Source organism: Ovis canadensis, chromosome 3 (genome assembly GCF_042477335.2).
Source record: "Ovis canadensis isolate MfBH-ARS-UI-01 breed Bighorn chromosome 3, ARS-UI_OviCan_v2, whole genome shotgun sequence".
Classification (NCBI taxonomy): Eukaryota; Metazoa; Chordata; class Mammalia; order Artiodactyla; family Bovidae; genus Ovis; species Ovis canadensis.
Genome location: NC_091247.1, coordinates 93,670,517 through 93,691,181, shown reverse-complemented (window position 1 = coordinate 93,691,181; position 20,665 = coordinate 93,670,517). Strand labels below are relative to the sequence as shown.

General features: G+C 55.0%; 1 protein-coding gene across 31 annotated transcripts in view; it reads right to left on the bottom strand.

Moving 5' to 3' along the window:
* DYSF (dysferlin) overlaps positions 1 to 20,665 on the bottom strand; it is a 227,982-nt gene that overhangs the window by 59,063 nt on the left and 148,254 nt on the right. For 9 of the 31 annotated variants that reach the window (XM_069583666.1, XM_069583670.1, XM_069583678.1 and 6 more), the window contains 5 exons: positions 20,119 to 20,148; positions 11,041 to 11,142; positions 10,769 to 10,930; positions 9,547 to 9,712; positions 9,042 to 9,118 (listed from right to left, as the gene is read on the bottom strand). In XM_069583666.1, coding sequence (XP_069439767.1) covers positions 9,042 to 9,118; positions 9,547 to 9,712; positions 10,769 to 10,930; positions 11,041 to 11,142; positions 20,119 to 20,148 — 537 coding nt within the window. Of the gene's footprint in view, positions 1 to 2,588; positions 2,652 to 9,041; positions 9,119 to 9,546; positions 9,713 to 10,768; positions 10,931 to 11,040; positions 11,143 to 13,742; positions 13,809 to 20,118; positions 20,149 to 20,665 lie in introns of all 31 variants that reach the window. The other 22 variants (XM_069583664.1, XM_069583668.1, XM_069583675.1 and 19 more) reach the window with 5 other exon arrangements.

The window sequence follows — 20,665 nt, the reverse complement described above, 5'->3', positions numbered from 1 at the left end:
GTGTTTATGGTACTTATATTTGACTTTTAATGAGTTCCTATTAAATTGTCTTTTTCAGTTAGCCAACCAACTACCTATCCTGATTGACTGCATAAGAAAACTTCATTTGTAGTCAGCTATAATACCATGACCATTTGCCTGATTTGGGTTTACCTCAGGAATGCAGGACAATTATATATATCAATATATATATGTATGAACAGAACAATGGAAAACAAAATGATCATCTTGATAAATGGCACTGGATAATATTAAACTCCCATATCTAATTTTTAAGTTATTAATCTTGTGGCTCAGCTGATAAAGAATCCACCTGCAATGTGGAAGACCTGGGTTCAATCCCTGGGTTGGGAAGATCCCCTGGAGAAGGGAAGGCTACTCACTCCAGTATTCTGGCCTGGAGAATTCCATGGACTGTATAGCCCATGGGGTCGCAAAGAGTCAGACACAACTAAGCAACTTTCACTTTACAAAATCAAAAATATCTACCTGAAACTACCAATCATTATCATAATTAATTAATGGAAAAATGACAGAGAATTTCTCATTAGAATCAGTAACTAAATAAGTTTGCTCACTAGCATCTCAATTACCAAATCTTATCCTGAAAAAAGAAATAAGGTAAAACTATTACAAAGAAAATGACATATTTATTATTGTTTGAAGAAAACAATCTTAGCTGCTTGAAGAATTCAACTGAATCAATTAACCACTATCAGAAGTAACAAAGGCACTTAATAAAGAGTCTGTTTCAAAGTAAATATACCAAAAAAAATGTTGTTTTCCATATTCTAGCAATAACCAGCTAGAAAAAATATTAAGAAAACAAAGATATTCCATTTGGGTAGCAAAATAGGCTATAAAATGCCTAGGAATAAACTTAACAAGAAATGCACTAGATCTATTTAAAGTAAACTAAAAATAACTCTTCTGAGGAACATAAAATATGACAATTATAAAAATTAAGAAATTAGGACTTTCCTGGTGGTCCAGTGGTTAAGAACCCACCTGCAAATGCAGGGGCTGCTGCTGCTGCTAAGTCGCTTCTGTCGTGTCTGACTCTGTGTGACCCCATAGACGGCAGCCCACCAGGCTCCCCCGTCCCTGGGATTCTCTAGGCAAGAATACTGGAGTGGGTTGCCATTTCCTTCTCCAATGCATGAAAGTGAAAAGTCAAAGGGAAGTCGCCCAGTCGTGTCCGACTCTTAGCGACCCCATGGACTGCAGCCCACCAGGCTCCTCCGTCCATGGGATTTTCCAGGCAAGAGTACTGGGGTGGGGTGCCATCGCCTTCTCCAGCCAATGCAGGGGACACAGGCTCAATCCCGGTCCAGGAAGATCCCACATGCTGCGAAGCAACTAAGCCCAGGAACCACCACTGAAACCCACAGCCTCTGCAGCCTGTGGCCACTGCAGTGAGAAGCCCAGGCACCGCGACAAAGAGTAGCCCCCACTCACTGCAACTAGAGAAAACCCACACACAGCAACAAAGACCCAAATGCAGTCAAAAATAGATATATACTTTTTTAGTCTTTTTTTTAAAAAAAGAAATTCAATGTCCAGTGATGGGAGAATTAAAACTTTATGGAAATCCATACAATGGAATGACATGCAAGCATTTTGTAAAGAATATAAAGATATGGAAAAACATCTACAATATACTCTTAAGTAAAAGAAAATTCAGGGTTTTAAAGCATGATAAGATTCAGATTTTATTTTTTAAGTATTAATGTGCGGAAGAGATATCTATAAATATAGGCACATCAAAATTTTAAGTGTTCATCTCCAACTGGTAGGAATACAGGTGGTCTTAACTTTCCTGCCTTATACTTTAGCGTGTTTTCTGCATTTTCTACAACAGATAAATCAGAAAACACTTAAAATATAGATTGCCTCCTCCTAGAAGCCATAAAGCACCCAATACAGCAATGCCTCCTCTTGACACCATGAATGAAATTTTACTTTCAGGAGCTCCTATATCTTAGGTTCCCCCTGCAGGCCTGGGGCTCCCCTTGGCCCTCAGCATGAGACTTCGGGAGTGTATTGAAAGCTACACACAACAGCCATCTTCCTGGAAGGACCCGTGATCCTTGAAGATAACACCTAGGAAATCAGCCCAGGAGGACAGATGCAGCACTAACAGGAACTATAGGTGTGAACTGTGGGCCCCAGCAGAGCACTCAGCACCTGCTGGGGACAGCCAGGGCTCTGCAGCACCACAGGCCTCTTGCCCACAGAGGCCTCTCATGTCCCGCCTCCCAGCAGTCAGGGTCCAGAGACTTCCCCATTTCCCCTGGCCCATGCAATCCCAACCAAGACCTCAGCCCTCACGCAGGGAAGCAGGATTAAGGTAAATCCCAGGATGCACCAAGACTCATCTGTTTCTGAGAATCTTCGCTTAGCTTTCTCCCCACCCCTCCATTACCACACAGGGCAGGTTAACTGTTTTCTGCCAGGGCTCAGAAAACTCCTCTAACTCCTCTCTTCCCCTCCCACCCGCACCTCCTCTGCTCCCTTCCTAACTCCCTAACCCCACCCAGTCCCCCCGGGGAAATCAGGGTGCCCCCAAATAGGTAAACAATACATACATGAAGACTGGATGGAGAAGATGCCATGTTAGTGGGGGCCAAGCCCGACAGACCATCTGCAAACTACAAATTAAACACGCTGGTTAGCAACAGGATTCGAAAAGCCACATCGGGGAAGACTGGACGGTCCCAAGGGAGCAGAACTCTCCAAGTGGGCACCCTCTGCTCTCTCTCCAGGGAGGCTACAAAAGCTGTGGGAGGAACGTGTGCTTTGCAGTTGGACAAGTGTGGCTCCAAATCCTGGCCCCGGTGCTCTACGTGACCCTGACCTCTGAGTCAGCATCCCCATCTGGAGAACGGGCACAAGCCTTGAACTGTCAGAGCAGCAGCGAGTGTGGATGAGATGAAGGCTGTGCACGCCGAGGACAAGGTGAGGCACGTGCGAGGGCTCAGCCCATGCCTGTCTCCTGCCTGCTTTCTTAGAGCCCTGGGCACCGCTGACTCCACTCTCACTTGCCCTCCCAGCCTTTCAATCATCCTGACCTCAGACATCCACCAAGCTCTGCATCACTGCTGGTGGTTTCTCCTAACAGCTGAGCCATACCAACCCCTGCTTGGGCACCATTCCTAAGCCAGTGCACGTTTCTGAGTCTTCTGTTCTCAAGGACAGACATCAGGGCATCATACGACTTTGCCCCAAACCAGTCTCATAGGTACGCCACCTCTTAATACAGAAAACCTGCTGCCTTCTCCTTTGGCATCAGATCCTTGCCTGCAATCTCGCGGTATGGTGAATCCATACTTTATAGGATGAATCCTTGGGCTGCAGGATCCAGGAGAGCCTTGGTGGGGGTCAGGGCTACAGGCAGGGTGACATTTTGGGGCACCACTAAAATAGTCCTGGAGGAGGTGATGGGGTCCTGGGGGGACACATTCCAGTCTAGGTGGAGGTGGCCAGGAGATGCCTTGTGGGCAGAGGAGACAGGAGTTGTGAAGGGCAGAGGTGTGAATAAAGCAGCGCTGCCAGGGCAAACAGTCCAGGGAGGCAGGGGAAGGGGGTGTAACTGGAGCGGGGACCCAGAGCTGCCAGGAGGGAGACCCTCTGTCCTTTCAGCCTGGGTCAGGGGGCTCTTGGAGTCTCCACAAGAGGCCAAGCCCCAGTGTCCTTCCTTCCTTAGCAGGAAGGTGCAGGGAGACCCATTCGCCTGGGGTCAGGGAAACGCAGAAGAGGTAGACTGGGAACTCACAGTCCCCTCCCTGATCTGGGAAGGGAGCCTCACTGAGGGGGACCCTGGCCTCCCCTAAACCAGCCCTCGGCTGTTCAGGCCCAGCAGCACAGGCAGGAGGGCAGAACGACCGGGCACGCAGCCACGCCGCTGGAGAATTCCAGGGGGCTGGCTACATGTCGTGGGGGGGGGGGGGGGGGGGGGCGGCGCGGGTGGCGTGACCCTTGAATCGACCAGATGAACTCCACGTAAAACCCTCAGCGGCCCAGAGACCGGCCCAGCCAGGCAGCAGCTCTGCCCCTCTGGTTCTCATCCTGAACCTCACAGAAGCCTTATTGTTATTTTTAATACAGATCGTTTTTGGAAAGGTGAGAGGGAAACCGGCAGTTCACCAGTGCAAGAGGGAGAAAAAATAAAGCTAAACATAGTGCTCCAAAGGTCTGGGCCAGCTTCCGAAATTACACGTTCCCCTTTGGGATCCGGGCATAATTTGCTGCTCCGGTTCTGGGAGCACGTTCCCACCTTCACGGCGTCCCAGAGACTAAAACCGGAGCAGGCGGCTCAAAATTAGCCCGAGCCGGGAGCCAGGGAGCAGCCAGCCCCAGCACCCCACCCCATGCCCGTGGAGAGCAAGCCTCCTGACTCCTCCTGCACACTAGCCTGCATTTCCCCCAGAGCCTCCCAGGCCCACCACACACGTGTGTGCGCACACACACACACACACACTCAGTACACCATCACACACACGCAGTTCACACACACACAGAGACACACACCGCCCACCACCACGCCTTTGCCCTACTCCTCTGCCCACCAGGAAAGGCCTCCTCTCCCCACTGCTGTTCTAACCCCTCTCACCAGCCCCCTCAGAGAAGCTCCCTGATGACTTTGTCCATGCTGACCCTGCAGGCTCAGAGTCCCAGATCTTGGTGTCCCTACTAAGCAAGCATTCATGGCTTTGCCATCACTCTCACCATCTCATACGGATTCATCACACAGACCTCCTGTCTCTGCCCACCGGAAGGGAGACTTCCCAAGAGCTCTCTCTTCCTCTTTAGCCCTCCTCAGCCCACACACATCCCCCCACCCCAGTCCCTGGAGACTTCAAGAGGCTACTCCTACCCATGGTGGTCTCTCAGAGCAACAGGAAAGGGTCACCTTCATGCCTGGAGGTGGGGGATGTGTGGGATAGGCAAGGGGTGTCACCCACACGTGGCCTCAAGACCCTCTAGGGAACGGCGGGGAGCCAGCTCCAGGTGTCCTCCCGCACTGCCACTCTCCCCCCGTCCTCATCAGAACACAAGAACCAGCAGGCGAGGAGGCGAGGACCCCAGGTTTGTTTGGAAGTAAAAGTAGAGCCTGATTCAGACTCAGAGGCAGAATGGGACAGGGAGAGCAGCCTGGAGTCGGGGAGGCGGCGGGGGGAGGACAGGACAGAGGAAATGCTGGGAGCAGCTCATTCACATTGTCTTCCTGGTTGGAGCCATTGTCTGTCTGTTCACTATTTTTCTACATTTTCTCAACTGTAGATAATAGACATATATTTATAATCAGAAAAAAATGAATATATCCTTTATTTCGAGGAGAGCTCTAGACAGATTGAAACACCTCTGAGCCCCTCTCTGAGGACACCGCTGGCCTGCCCTCAGAAAGTTAGGCATCAAGGCCACGATGCTTACAGCAGCAGCACTGAGCCTGCACACACATCTGCTCCCAGCCCCCCACCCCTCATGCACACTTACCCACGCACACACACTCATACCACCCCTATCCCCAGGCTATGGTTCTGAAATCTACACAAAGGACAGCCGCACAGACCAAGAATACACTGTGGGGTTGCTATGTGAGAGTTTATCTTATCCCAGTCCCCTACAGAGCAGAGTCCAGGAGGCCACGACCCTCCTCACCCCCAGAGATGGGTGCCCACTTTCAAACCCTGGAAGGCCAAGCGGACAGTTCTGTCTCATACATCCATTTCAGATCATCTCTAGAATTGGCCACTCTCGACGGACCAAAAGATTTCTAGAAACGTGAGAAATGCTCAGCCGTGGTGGTCAACCCAGTGACCTGAGCATCAGGCCATTGGTGACTTTTTCCAGCATGTGCAGCTCATCCCAGGAACTGGGCGATGATGGGGAGAAGGTTCTTTGGCCAAGAAGGGGTGACAGAGCTAGGAGACAGGAGGGACCAGGACAGAAGCCAGATGTGGGAAGAGAGCGTTTGGAGCTGGGGAGGAGCCTTCTGCTGGATTCACGGCCCCAGCTGATGAGCACAGCGGAGAGGTGGCGTCACAGTGGGAATGGTAAGGTGGCCTGGAGACACAGGTTAGACAAACAGGAGCCAGAAAAGTCCCAAATTCTGCTAGACTTCTTGCTCCTCCAGTCCCCAGAGACCAGGGCCCTCCATCCTACCTGCACTGGGGAAGGGGACAGGGGACAAGAGCCCAGCCAGAACTAGCTGGTGACCCACTGGGTCTGGAACCCACAGTCTCCTGAGTCAGCCCCGGTCCTCCCAAGTCCTACACCAGGGATTTGCAAGACAGAGTCAGTGAAAGATTTCCTGGACCAGCCGAATCAGAACAGTGATCTCAGAGAAAAGCACAACACAGAATTGCTTTTTCCTGAAGCTGCCATCAGACCCCATCAAGAGAGGGCTCCCTAGAGACTGGGACAGGTCTCCCTGCCTGCCTGGGGCTCCGTGACAATAAGGTTGTGTCTCCTCCGCCATCGGACAGAGAGCTGGATGAGGGCAGGATCCAAACCTCCTCCACCAGCGGAGGCGGAGCTCACTGCCGCCTCTCCCTATGGACCCCTGGGGCCCTGTGAGCCAGCCCCACCCTCTGCCTGGCCAGCAACAAGAGCCATGTCCTCCCACAAAGACTGCCGACCCTGCTCTGGCTCCTACCCCGGCCCCTGTTCACTCATGTCAACACCGGGAGGACGTCCAGCCTGGGCCTACTCACTGTCTGCCTCTGGCTGTGCTTGTAGCCAGCAGGCCCCGACACAGCGCCTCCCCATCTGAGTCTGTGGACATTCTGAGGGCGGCACGCACAGAACGGAAATCCTACTGGGCCAGCCCTGTGCTACCCCACACAGACCCAGACAGCCCGCTGAAGGGTGGGAGCCGGCGCAGGGCACCAAGCTTGGGGCTAATTATCTGCCTCATTCAGCTACAAATACCCACCCTAGCCTTGAGTGCAGCCGAATTCTGTGTATTTGCAATTTCCATTTGGTGTCCTCAGGCAAGAGAAGCTCCTCCTAAGCTCCTACAGAGAGTAGGCAGGATCCACCTACCCATTTATCCACCCACCCACCCATCTACTCAGGCATCCATCCACTCATCCATCTGTCCATCTGGGCAGGCAGACTTTCTTCGAATGCGTCCTCTAAGCCAGGCCCTGTGCTGGCATTGAGGACACAGAAAGGAATGGGCCCCACTCACTGCCCTGAGCCTAGTCTAGGAAACAAGCTAATGTTTACAGCGGCAGCATGACTTAAGCAAGTGCAGTGACCCAGATAAGAGACAGGACTTGCAGAAGTGGAGAGGCCAGGGCAGAATCCTAGAAGGAGCTGACCTCACCTAGGCTGAGTCTTGAGTGACCGGTGCTGGCCAGAGGTGTCCCCAGCAGAAAGGGTGGTGGGGTGGGGCCCTGGAGAGCCAGAGAGGTGGGAGAAAGTGGGCAGCTGGGACCTTGTGAGGATGCTTAGCTCCAGTGACACTTGAAAGCGAAAGTGAAGTCACTCAGTCCTGTCCGACTCTTTGCGACCCCATGGACTGCAGCCCACCAGGCTCCTCTGTCCATGGGATTTTCCAGGCAATAGTACTGGAGTGGATTGCCATTTCCTTCTCCAGGGGGTCTTCCTGACCCAGGGATCGAACCCGGGTCTCCCAAGTGACACTTGAGAGCAACTATAAAGCTCTTGTGTCAGCAGCAGTGTGGCCCAGGATGGAACACCAGCAATGTCCCCTTGGAAGTAGCAAAACGATGAAAGAGATGAGTGCATGGAAAGAAGCAGAAATTCACCCTAAATGTCAGACAGAAGCCCCTGGAAGCACATCTCAGGGACAGCTTTCGGGACCCCAAGACTGACCCAGCACCCAAGGTTGTCTTCTTGTTCTCAAGGCTAATATTTGACTGATTGTTTAAAAAATTTGAACCCTTCCAAAATGCCACCCCTGAATAAATAGGCTCTGGGCCTGAGGACACATGCGCTGTCTACGTAGGCTGGAAGGCTCTGCTCTGGGCAGCCCAGAAGCTCTGGGAGCCCCAGGTGCCATGGGGCAGCCAGGGTCAAGCAAAGCCAAGAGGGTAACAACCTGGAGCAGATGGAACAGAACTGTTCAAGGCTGGTGCTCACAGTGAGGTCTGTGTCCATCTCCACTGTGATAAGGCTGGGTGGTCCCAGCCATACAAGACCCACAGCCCCCCAGAGTCCAAGGTGGGAAGAGTGATCCCCCCTTAGTAAGAGATGCCACAGGCCTCCTGCCATGCTGTTTGGCATTGGTGCCTGGGTCACCAGGTAGAAGGGGCTTCCCTTGTGGCTCAGCTGGTAAAGAATCTGCCTACAATGTGGCAGACCTGGGTTCGATCCCTGGGTTGGGAAGATCCCCTGGAGAAGGCAAAGGCTACCCACCCCAGTATTCTGGCCTGGAGAATTCCATGGACTGTATAGTCCATGGGGTCACAAAGAGTCGGAAAGAGTCGCAAAGAGCGAGTTTCACTTCACCAGGCGGAGCAGAGAGCAAAGGGCTGCCTCTTGGACACTCTGGCAGCAAGGCCCTCCTCCTGCCCCTACTCCCTCCCGCAGGTGGAGGGGATGGGGCGCGAGGGACTACTGGCTTGAACACAGACCCCTCCTTCAAGCTGCTTTCAGGGTGCCACCAAGCACAAGCCCAAAGGTGAATCTCCCCCCAAGGAAGGTCCTAGCAACGGGGCTGGGCACCCCGGAGACTGCCAGTCGCTCCTCACCCTGTCCTGCTCCCCTCTTTCTTGCCCCCCCCATCCTGATTTCCTGCTGATCGCCAGGGGCAAGCCCTCCACGTGGCCTCCAAGGTGCAGGGCTGTTTTTCTCAGATGCTTTGGGTCTTGCCCAGGAGACCCACATGGTTTCCCGCAAGCCCCCGCCCCACTCCCTCCAGGCTGAAAGCTCCTAACTGGGTCCCTCCACCTGTCAGGTGTCAGCCGCCAGGCTACGGGGGAGTGTCTTATGGAGGCTGCGTGATGAGGAAGGGGAGCAAGGCGGGGGGAGAGGGTAAACCAGTGTCTGTGCCCAGGGACCCTTCCTACCTGGGTGGGGATGAGGGGCTCCTTGTCATCGATGTCAATCAGCACATCTTCCCCAGGACTGAGTAAGCTCACGTCATCTGGAGGGACAGCAGTGTCCAGGCCTGAGAGGGGCTCCCCTGCGGACTCACCCCTCCCGAGCCATGAGACTCGGCCTTGGGTCTCGCCACACTTCTCACTCGTGTCTTCCTCTCCCACCCCCGAGTCCTTCCCTCTCGCAGTATCATCCTTCGCACTCCCGTCTCCCCAGTTCCCTCTCTCCTCATCCCTTTGATCCCTGCGTCTCCCTCTCCTGCAGCCTCTCACCACAGCATCAACCCCCACTCCCTGGAGGACCCAGCCTGGGGCCCTGAGGAAGACAAGATTCCCGCCCTTCCCTCCCATCAGCTGGGCAAAATTCACTTCTCATTCAGGTAAGAGGAGGGCTTCAGGACGTGTCTCAGCTGGGGAGCCCACCTGCCCCAGCCCCCCTGCCCCCCACTCCACCAATCAAGAGCCCCTCCCCTACCTGGGCCGCCCTGTGGGGACGGACTCTCCTCTGAGTAAGGATCACACAGGAAGCTCTCCAGGGAGCGGATGGTGCACTGGCCCACCACGGGCCGGCGGCCAAACTGCCGGTTATCAATGACCTTGACCACGATGGGGGGACAGTACAGCTCCTCCCTGGGCAGCATCTGGGTGGAGGAAGAGGGAAGCTCTGGACAATAGCCTGACCTCATCTCCGGGAGGTCTCAGAGGGAGGAGAGCCCTGCTTCCCAGGACAAGTCCAAGGAGCAGAAAATGACTCTCAACCTACACCTAACCCCCAAGGGCTGTCAATCCAAAGCGGTGGTCAGCTCAGCCCAGGAGCGGGCCAGTGGGGCAGAAGCCGCCCACCTCTCTGTCTGCCTCTTGAGTGCTGCATGCAGAGGCTGACTTTTCCCTCAAGCTTTAACCCCCAAACACACCCAGCTCAGCCCAAAGTTAAAACAAGTCTCCTCTCCCTGAACCCTCACTGGCTAGGGAAGGGGAAAAGGGAGAAGCTGGCCCGGGACTCAGCAGTTCTCGCAGACAGATCCCCCTCCAAGTGGATACTCAAGAGTTGGCTTCCAGACCCAGATTCTTCTCCCCCAACCCTAAAAGCACTTTGAACACAACTTGAAATAATTTATATTCTCTCCTTCAGTGGTGGCTTTGGTTCAGCCAAGAGGAGGCTTCTGTTGACAGCCATTGGGCCTGGAATTTCTACAGCACTTTCATCTTGCAAACCATTTTCCTTCCCTCAGATTTGCCTTACTCTGGTCACTAAGCCCAGGCAAACCAGGTTGCTGGAGGGGCCTGGGGCCAAAGGCCACAGGGGTGAGCCCCTCTGCAAAGGCCCAGGGTGGGGAAGGACTAGGTCCAGGAAGATTTGGAGGAATCCCCGAAGGTCAAAGCCCTGGCAGACGGCACCGGGGGACTGAGGCCTGCCCTGAGAGAGGAAACAGCCACAGGTGGGTCCTTGGGACTCCCATGGGCTCGGGATCTGGGGAGGCGGAACCAAGCTGGTGCCCTCTGTGCTGTGCGCAGGCTGCGGATCCTCCAGGAAGGAGACAGCGAGCATTTCCTCCTGTTCTCAAAGGAGGTGGGAGCGAGACCATGAGCCAGGCAGAATCCTGCAGGGAGCTGGACCCCAGGCTGCCTGGGGCTGCAAGGAAATTCTAAGCACCAGGACTCCGGTAGGCAGCAGACCGCAGGGAGGTCAGGCTCACCACTTCCATGAAGAGGGTGCAGATGTCGAAGTTGGGGTTCTTCCGGAGGTTTTTTATGACACAGGATTGCACAGACTGGCCCCCGCACTCCACCACCAGGCTCGGGGAGGACACGCTGGCCAGCTGGTAGCTCTTCATGTTCCGAAGACCCCACGCCAAGATCTGGGGGTGTGGAATGAGGAGAGCAGCTGGAAAGGCCCCAGGCCCGGGCAAGGCTGGGCCAGAAAAGGGGAGGCCCCCAACCCCCACCCCCGTGGTGGGGGCAGGCTCACCTCGATGGCGGTGCGCTGGAGAACCGGCTTGATGTTCTGGGGGACCATGTAGATGTTGGCCTCCCTCTGGGGCGGCGGGTAGGGCAGGTCCGTGTCCTCTGACTGCAGGGCACGAGGTAGAAGGGAGAGAAAGGCAGGAGGAAGCCCAAGGCAGAAAGACAAGAAAGGAGGACAGATGAGATGGAAAGAAAGAGCGTGTGTGGAGAGACACAGAAATAGAGCGGCGAGGACACAAGGGGGCAAGCGGGCAGACAGGAACAAGAGCTCAGTCAGTTTCCCAGGCACCCTCTTCTCCAGGGCCACAACGCCAGCACCTCGGCCCAGGAGTCAGGTGAGTCTGCTTCAGACAAGCCCCAGGCCACGACTCCTCCCAACAATGAGCCGCCCGGGGGTCCCAGTCCCTGTCCCACACACGTGCACACACTGCACACACGTGCACTGTCCAGCCCACCCTGACACGTCCACGTCAGCCCGTCTCAGTCCCGAGGACCACATGCCCACCTGCTAGCCGCTCCCGTGTCCAGCTCAGACCCTCCCAACTGATCACCCACCCTGTGTTCCATCTCCAGCCCCCACAGATCCACAGACACTGGCCAGCCCCCAAATCCCGCCTCTCGCACCTGTCCTGAGGTGTGGCACGCCTGCGCAGAAAGCTTGCACTGTGAGCCAGAAGAGGCACTTACAAACAGGAGGCAGGGCTGCAAAAGCCTGCCACCCCAGGCGCCAACCGGCCTGCTGGGGAGGCGCCTCCACACCGTGGCAAGAGGCCAGGGGGGCAATTCTGCCTGCCATGGGTCTGCCAAAAAAGACTTGGGCGAGAATCCTGAAGAGCTATTAATACATAGGGAAGCAGCTGAAGCACCAGAAGCAGGTATCCCTGTGGGTTAGACAACTACCACGTCTGGCAGTGGTTACGAACATGGGCTCTGGGTGTGAACGAATCTCAACTCCACCACTTACTGAGTTAAGTAAGTTATTTCACTCCTCTATGGCTCGAGGGTTTTCATCTACAAAATGGTTATTAAAAATTATCAACCTCTAAAGCTTAATGTGAGGCTTGAAGAAGTTGATAACATTTAAAAGAGTTCCTGGTTCATGTAAACTCTCAATAGGAGTCCACATGGCAACTTTGTGACAATTAGAAAAAGATGTCCCTTTCTTAAAGCTCTTTACTTCCATGTCAGAAAATCATCCTAGTTTACTACTTTATTGGAACAAGACACTTTACTGCCACCTGCTGGAAGCTACTATAATAAATACCAATGTCCAATGCCTGCCCTGGAAATCGCACTCCCGTAGACCCAGTGTGCTCACGCAGTGCACAACCTGACCACCCGTCTACGAAGGCCCTGACACCCAGGAGACGTCAGCTATGAATCCAAGGGCTGTGCTGTGCGCTCTACAGAGCTTGCCTCACATAATTGCAGTAAGAAGCAATGGAGTCATTGGGTTCGTTCTCCAAGCTGACTCGCTCTGGGCTCCTTCTCAAAGGACGTGCATCCATCTGCAGATGCCCTGACGTCAATGGTGGGACAGCTGGAGCGCTGAAACACACCCCCTTCCTCCCACCTCGTCCCTTCACAGCCAACCCCAGCTGTCACTCCTGCCCACGGCACACTGACCTGCGGCGGTACTGATTTCTAAAATCAAACCAGACCTTGGTCCTAGTCCTAACCTTGCGGCTTCTGAGCTGTCTGACCGTGGGCAAATTATTCAAACTCTGTGGTCCAGTACACTCATGTGAAGATCAAGGATGACACCCTTACAAAATTGCTCTGAGAATTTAACAAGAGAACAAATGTGAAGTGTTTCTGGCACATGGGAGATGCTTAATAAAGAGCAGGGACTGTAGCGACCAGTGTGCTGTTGGTAGTGCCGCTGTTTTCGTCACTAGAGTTGCTGTTGACCAACCCCACTGACTGAGCAGAGCTGAGCCATCAGAGGCACCTCTCAGAACAGCCCCAGCTTCATGGCTATCCCAGTGTCACCAAAGCACAACATGAAGAAATTCATCATTTTCCTCCAGACCCACAAGGCAGGTGACAAGATGCAGGACGCACCTGCATTCTCAGACTGAAACAGATGCCATCATGAGGAAGAGTGATGAGCAGGGCGGCCCTGGGCACACCCAGGGCTGCTGTGCACGCCACAGTCCACATGACTGTGCCCCGGAGGCTGGGGGCAGAGCCCGCAGTGGCCTGGCCGCTGTGGACATGCCTGGCTTGGTGTCCACCCTTGGCACTGCAAGGCCACCTGCTGTGACAACTGCGTAGCAGGGGTCACCTCACTTTCAAAAAGGTTATGCCTGGAAGCCTGCTCGTGGCCTGCTCGAGGCTGATGCCCAGCCAACCGTGGGCCCAAGGCCCAAAGACCATGATAAAATGGACAAGTAGAAGAGGTCAGGAAGGGAGCAGCCCCAGGCTCCTGGGTGGGGAGGCAGAAAGACCAAACCTTCCTCACACGGTTGCAATGTTCTCCTGAAATCACCGGGAAAACTCAGGAATACATTTCCCCCCAGAACACTTCTCTCCAGGCCCCCAAACTCTGGGCAGCATCCCTTTGGTTGCTTGTCCCTCACTTCCATGCCCCACCGTCCCGCTGGGCTCCCCCGAGCTCCCCGTGAGGACACTCGTGTCTCCGTGCGGTGCCCCAGGCTCCCCACTGCAGGAACCTGGTCGCAGAGGAGGACAGGGAACAAGAACCTGGAGAAGACTGGGCTCCAGTACCGTTGGCAGGAGGCCCTGGAGGAAGAAGGCAGGTGCACACAGCTGCGGAGGCCAGGCCCGGCCGGCAGGAGGAGAGACAAGCAGAAAGAGCAGTTAGGGGTGTGTCCGCGGGGCAGCTTACCAGGCACAGGCGCCCCATTCTCATCCCAAGGCCACCTCCATCCGCCATGCCACCCTCAGGAGCCCCGGGACATCCTCGGTCCTGCCCTTTGCTGCCACTCCCCAGAATCCCCGCCTCTGTGGGGCTCCCTCCTCCTGCCAGGTGTCAGGTGGCCCTCTGCCCCTCCCCGCTGAGCACACTTATTGTCAGAGTGCATCTGTGCCTCCCCACGCTCTGCTCCCCAAGCCGGTCCCATCCAGCCCTCCCCAGCTCTCCAGGCTATCCACTGCCTGTTTCCCTTCCTCATTTACAGATGGTCTCGAGATGGCCTCTCAGGTCGGTCCACGCCTTCTCTCTGTGGCTACTCTTCCCTTGCTTCCCGAAAAGGGCTGCGTCCATCCCCCACCCCTGCCTCACTTCCAGGCCACCCTTGGCCCCATGCACTCGCTCTGCCCTCTGCACCCCCTCCCTGGAAATTTCTCTCTCCAAAATTAACAACAACTTGCTGATAGCTCAAACGCAGCTCACAGGCTCCTAGCTCTCTCCCTCCCTCAGCAGCATCTGGCCAGGTGACCTCGGCCTCCTTCCTAGCACGGTCCCTTTGGTTCCTCACCACTGGCCTCTCTGCCCTCTCTCCCCGCTGTGGGCTGTGTCTCCAGGCAGGCTCCTCCTGCTCCTCAGCCCAGCCCTCTCCTAGGCTTTCTTCTCCCACACGTCTCTCCTAAGCCCCAGACTCACATTTCCAACCTTACTGCTATTTCATCCATGTGTCCTTCCAGCTTCTCACACTGAACTTGTCCCAAACTGGATTCTCTAAGTTCCCCCTCAAACCTACTCTCTTCAAATGTCATCTCAGAAACCAGCCCCACCATCCACCCAGACAGCCAAGCCGTGAAGCCCAATGCAACCTGTGACTCTCCCTCCCCTCTGTTGATCCCCAAGCCTCAGACACCTGTCTCCTACAGCTCTCCCATGCCCACGCACCCATCTTCTTTCCTGGGTTTGGCTCACCACCCTCTTTTGCCTCCTTCTAAGTGACATCTGGGGCTTCCCTGATGGCTCAGCAGTACAGAATCCCCCTGCGATGCAGGAGACCCAGTTTCAATCCCTGGGTTGGTAAGATCCTCCGGAGAAGCAAGTGGCAAGCCATTCCAGGACTCTTGCCTGGGAGATCCCATGGACAGAGGGACTGGGCAGGCTATAGTCCATGGGGTCGCAAATGAGTCAGACCAACTTAGCAACTAAACAACAACAACACAACAAGTGATATCTGGCGTCTGGCATCTTCTGGCATCTGGCATCTGGCATCTCCTTCCAACAATGAGTGAGAACTGTACTCTGCAGCCAGGAGGCAATTTCTAAGAATGTCACTCTGTTTAAAACCCTTCACAGTTTCCCCACCCACTCAGGATGAAGCCCAAACTCCTTGACGCGGCCTCCAAGACCCCTCATCTTCTAGTTCTGCTGACCTCTCTGGTCTCACGCCTCACCACTAACTTTCCACTGCAGGACCCCAAGCAGTGACCAGCCACCTCCCCAGAAACACTCAACACCCATCCTTCTGAATGCCAGCAGGCTGCAGGAGGCACCAGATTCTCTGTGAGGTTGGAGCTCACTGGTCCTCCTATCCAAAGGCCTCTTTACCCACTTCATCTGGCTACCTCCAATTCAGACTCTGGGTCTTTAAGTCTTCCCTGGAGCCCCAAGTTTCAGTTAAGCACCCCACAGTTTCCAGAGCAACTTGTCCCATTGAAAGACACATCACCCTTGTCATTTCTATGTGTTCATTTGTCTGTGTCCCATGTTAAACCAAGGGGCTTCCCAGGTGGCTCCGTGGTTAAGAGTCTGTCTGCAGTGCAGGAGATGCAGGAGACGTGGGTTTGATCCCTGGGTCGGGAAGACCCCCTGGAGAAGGAAATGGCAACCCACTCCAGTATTCTTTCCTGGGAAATCCCATGGGCAGAGGAGCCTGACGGGCTACAATCCATGGGGTAGCAAGAGTCGGACACGACTTAATGACTAAACTACCCCAACTGACTTGTTAAACTAGCAATTCTGCACGCAGGGACCACAGCTGAATCCCCTGTCCAATAAACAGAGGCTTAGGATCAGATGATTGAAGGGAGAGAGGGATGGCAGAGGGTGAATGGAGGGGGGCTGGGAGGAGAAAGAACTTACTCCAATACACTCTCCATCCTTCCCAACACTCTTGTCTGCAACAGCCTTGCATCCTCACCAGCCTCCTTCCCCTGGGCCTGCTCAGGGCTCTCTCTGTTTGCATGGGCTTCTTCTGCCATCTTCCAGAATCAACCACATCTTTTAGGGCCTAGTTCAAACTCTACATCCTCCAGAAAATCTCCCCAACCACTCCAGAAACTCCTTACTACCCTCTCTCTGACTTCTTTTCCCTCTAAGTGACCCTGGGCTCCAGTCTCCCAAGGTTCTGACTGGTCTCCAATATCTCACACTTGAGAGTCCTATAGTACCAGCCAAACGGCCACTCCTGTGCCCAAGTTTCTCCATCCAGTCGAGCCCATCTGAGAGGCACAACACCTCCTTCCTGGGCAGCGATTCTCAGTGGGATGGGCTGCTGCGACCCCTGTCAGCACAGCCGGCCAGGGAGGGGGCGGATGCAGGCTGAAAGCACCACAGGGGTGTCCTGATTCACTGTCCTAAGGGTGACCGGGGACTCTCAGGACCACAGACCTCAGGGGCAGCCACACAACAGGGGGCTCCCCACCCTGCCTGAATGGAAGGCAGACCCAGGGCTGCTGCACGGATGGGGCTCTACAGGTGAGCAGAGTGCTCACCGAGATAGTGCAGGCCAAGAGGACAAGGTCTCAAGGACAGATGAGGCTCTGTCTCCCACTTGAGCAGAATCCACCCTCTACCCACTTTCATCTATCCACCCTATTGGCCAGTTCAGTGCAGGGAATCAAGGCCATGGGCCATGAGGGTTGCTTCGTCTCCCAGTCCTAGAGGCCACCACACTAGACAGCCTTGTGTTCATCCCCAGTGGAGGGGCAAGTGCAGGCGGCCCCTCCAGCCACCAAGGGCAGTGCCGCGACCAGTAGCCCATAGACACCCACTCCACCCTGCAGGGCACAGTCAGGGGACCCTCTGAACGCTCAGACTCAGGCTCCTTGGGGAGCTCCAGCCAGGCGGGCTGGGAGGGCTCCACTGTCTGCCTGCCCCACCCAGCTCGTTAGGAACAACATGCTGCTCTAATTACACTTCCCAGGAAAAACAGTGTTTTAAATTAAAGCCTTGGGGGAGGGATAGGGGGCTGGTTGGGGGGGGGGGCGGGGGGGAACCACTGGGCTTATTTCCCTGATTGCAAAACACCAAATTTTTCCTTCTGGAGGATTTGGGGGTGCAGGAGGGTACATCTCCTGGATATCTCAGACTAAAAGCCATAGCCTGTTGCCTGGATTAGGAGGGGGATGGAGTGACATCTGGTTGGCCCCCAAATCACAGCAAAAAATCCATGAGTCTGCTCTGCCTTCTTCCAGGACATCCATCCACGGGGCAAGACAGGAGTAGCAGAACCAAGGGCAGTATTCCGAACCACGCCCCCTGAGGTACTCAGGACCACAAGCCCCGATCCCACCTCAAGGGTCCCCAGAAAGGGCCTTCCTCTGCACTGGCTCGGGGGCCCTCAGTTATTAAGGAATCTGCCATCACCTCTTCTGCAGTGTGTGTGTGTGTGTGTGTGTGTGCACGCACGTATACATGCTCTCATGAGTGTATACATTTGCACACACTTACACGTGCCTGTGTGCTCTCCATTTTTCAGGAAATCTAAAATTGCAGTTTCTTTGAACTCATTCCCCTTGGCAGCGCAGACTGCCTTTGTTCTCCAGACAAAAAGGAAAAGAAACGAGACAGAGGGCTCAGAAGAGGCGGGAGAAGGAGGGAGAGAGCAGGTCCGGGCCAAGGAGCAAACAGAGAAAGAGGGAAACGCAGAAGCAGAGCTGGACAAGGGGAAGAGCGAGGATTCAGAAGAGGAGCCAACAGCAAGGGACAGATAGGAAGGCTGGGGGCTGCCTGGGAAGCAGCTGTCCCCTCCCTCCCCGAGAACCTGGGTCTCCCCCACAGCAAAACCTCAAGGATGCAATGCAACAGTCTCCTTTCCCCACCAAGAGCACTCAGAGAGGGGCCCTCCAGGTGGGCAAAATGCCTGGCATAGGGGAAATCTCGTTGCCCACCACCCATGCCCCTAGCCCAAGGCACTGGACCCCCAAAGGGAGCACAGAGTCATCTCTTCCAGGAAGCCATCCCCACTGGCCTCCAGCTGTAGGAGTCCTCAGCCCGGGGAGTGGCCTCTCACCTCATTCCCGCCTCCCACCCACGCCTGCTGTCCCAAAGGCCATCCCCACTGGAGCGGCTGTCCTTAAACCACCCTCCAGAGTCACTGTTTCTCTCCATTTCCCTCTCTGGCCTAGGCCCCCCTCACATCAATCTCAAAAGCCTCCTAGCTGGTCTCTCCTAACCCCTCGCTCCCCAACCCACACCTCTCTGCAGCCAGTCAGCTTCCTAACACACCCATCTCTGCTCCCAGACTTTCGAGGGCCCCCATGGCCAGTGGCCTAGAATCTAAGCTCCCGGCAGGGCTTTCGCAGGTCATGGCTGGAGCACTCTTCACAGGGATCAAGCTGGGAGCCTGGAGGGGGCTGAATGAGGGATACCAAACAGGAGCCTGGCTGCAGCAAGGAAGACAGAAAAATCTTGCTAAGGCATCAGGCTTCCTGCAGGACCAGAGGCAGCAGGAAGACTAACCTGCCTCCACCCGGTCCCCAGGGATTCTTAAAACCAGAAAGGACTCAGGACCTCGGCCTGAACCTTAGCCTTCAAATGCAGAGGGACAGGGTGATCTGAGGGCCACCTCTGGGGATGAAGGGGTCATGGATCACCTTCTGGGATGGTTCCCTAGACCAGCTGATACTCCATCCACCCTCCTGGGCCTAGGACCCTTGGGAGGTGCTAGCCCAGCCCTGTGCCCAGCAAACCCTCAGGACTTGCTCTCCTCTGGCGCTGCTAACCCATACCCACCTCGGCCTGTGGCCGGCCGGCCCTGCAGTAAGACACTTGGCCCTTGTCGGGCTCTGGCCCCAAAGCTGCAGATTTTGATTTGCTTCCTGACAAGACCACAGCCAGATCCTGCTCTTGGAATCTGAGCCTCCACTGTTATATATTACAAATCCAGTTATTAAGGATTTTAACTTTTTTTAATAACTCATCCCTGGGCTGGGTCTTCTTCAGAGCAGGCTGTGGGTTTTGGCCACAGAACGCTCTCAATCAAGAGAGAGGGCTCCGTGCTGCTTCCCCGGACAGGACTCCGGTCCCCTTTCCAAATCGGCAGTCTTTCGCAACTGCAGCCAGAAGTAGGAGGCTGCCTGTCAGGCGCAATTACAGCCAGCTCACTTGGCGGACCCCACCTCGGTCTGGGAGCTGAAGGAAGTGAGGTAAGGGGCGCCAGGCCTGCGAATCCCACATCCTGACCCTGTGCTTCAAGTCCAAATTGCACTGAAAATGTCAAATGGTGTCCGCTCCCAGCCTGGGGATTCCCTGTTGGCAGGAAGTGGCTGCCCTTTTCCCAGCCCCCATCTGACCAGGGCTCTCCTTCCTGTCTCTCTGCCCAGGCCTCTGCCCCAGCTCAGTCAGGAGCACCCACTCACACGTTCACGGGAGGCCATAAAGAAAGGTGCTCCTCATCCGCCATGGCAAAGGACACAGCCTTGCTTCTTTTGGATGCAAACTCCAGGCTTCTCCCAGAACCTAGGAATCCCCAACCCACGCTATACCCTAAACCGGCCAGTCCCCAAACTGGCACTTGCTCTGTTGGGTCAAAGGCATGTTCCCCACCTTTTTCCTAAGCACTGCAACAATATCTAATGCCTAATGCCACCTCCGCCAGCAAGGCTTCTTTGACTATTCTGTCCCCTTATGAACATGTTCATTCTTGAAAACATTCCACCTGGTACTCAGCCAGATGAGGCTCCGTACTGCTGTCCCTGGGGTCTGGGTAAATGTGACTTCCAACATAGCAGCAATCCACTTAAGGCCAGAATCACATCAGGACACAGCCCAGGCAACCTTGGATCCATGCAAAGAGCGGGAAATGAAATCCACACAGGGGACCATGTGACAGCCACACACTGGAGCGCTAGGTTCCCGGGCATGGCCTTCCTCTTCCCTCTGTCTCTGCCCGCCCACCCAGCCACAGGCCCCAGCTGTGAGGGTCCAGCTCACCTCTTCCAGGATCCCTGTTGTGTCCTGCACCTGGACCCCACCATGGGGCAGTCCACATCCAGGAGACGGTGGAGGGAGGAGAGCCAGAGGAAAGAAGTTCACCATTAGTGACAAGGAGCACTAGGCTGGGGCAAAGCCCAGCATGCCAGATATCCCCCTAAAGGAGCCAACAGAAAACGCTTCCCATCTAGGGTGAGGGGGGTGTGCTGCCCAGACACACTCTCTGTCTGGTCCCTGCAATGAAGAAAGAAGGTACAACAGACGCTGATGCAGAGAAACTGCTAGGAGAGGCCAAACGTGACCCTAGAGCCCAGGCATCTCTAAAAGTGACAGAAGAAAGGAGACTGACTGACTACAGGTGGTGGGGGGTCCCAGGCCCTGTGCGTCAGTCCTAGGCTGCAGTCAGGACTGATCCCTGGAGCTGCTGCTGGAGCTATGGACTTGGAGAACCGAGGAGCAGCTTGATGCGCAGGGCTGGCGGACCTGAGAGCTGGTGCTTGGACTGGACAGGGAGCAGGAGAGGGAGTGAGATGAAAGGGATGGGAGG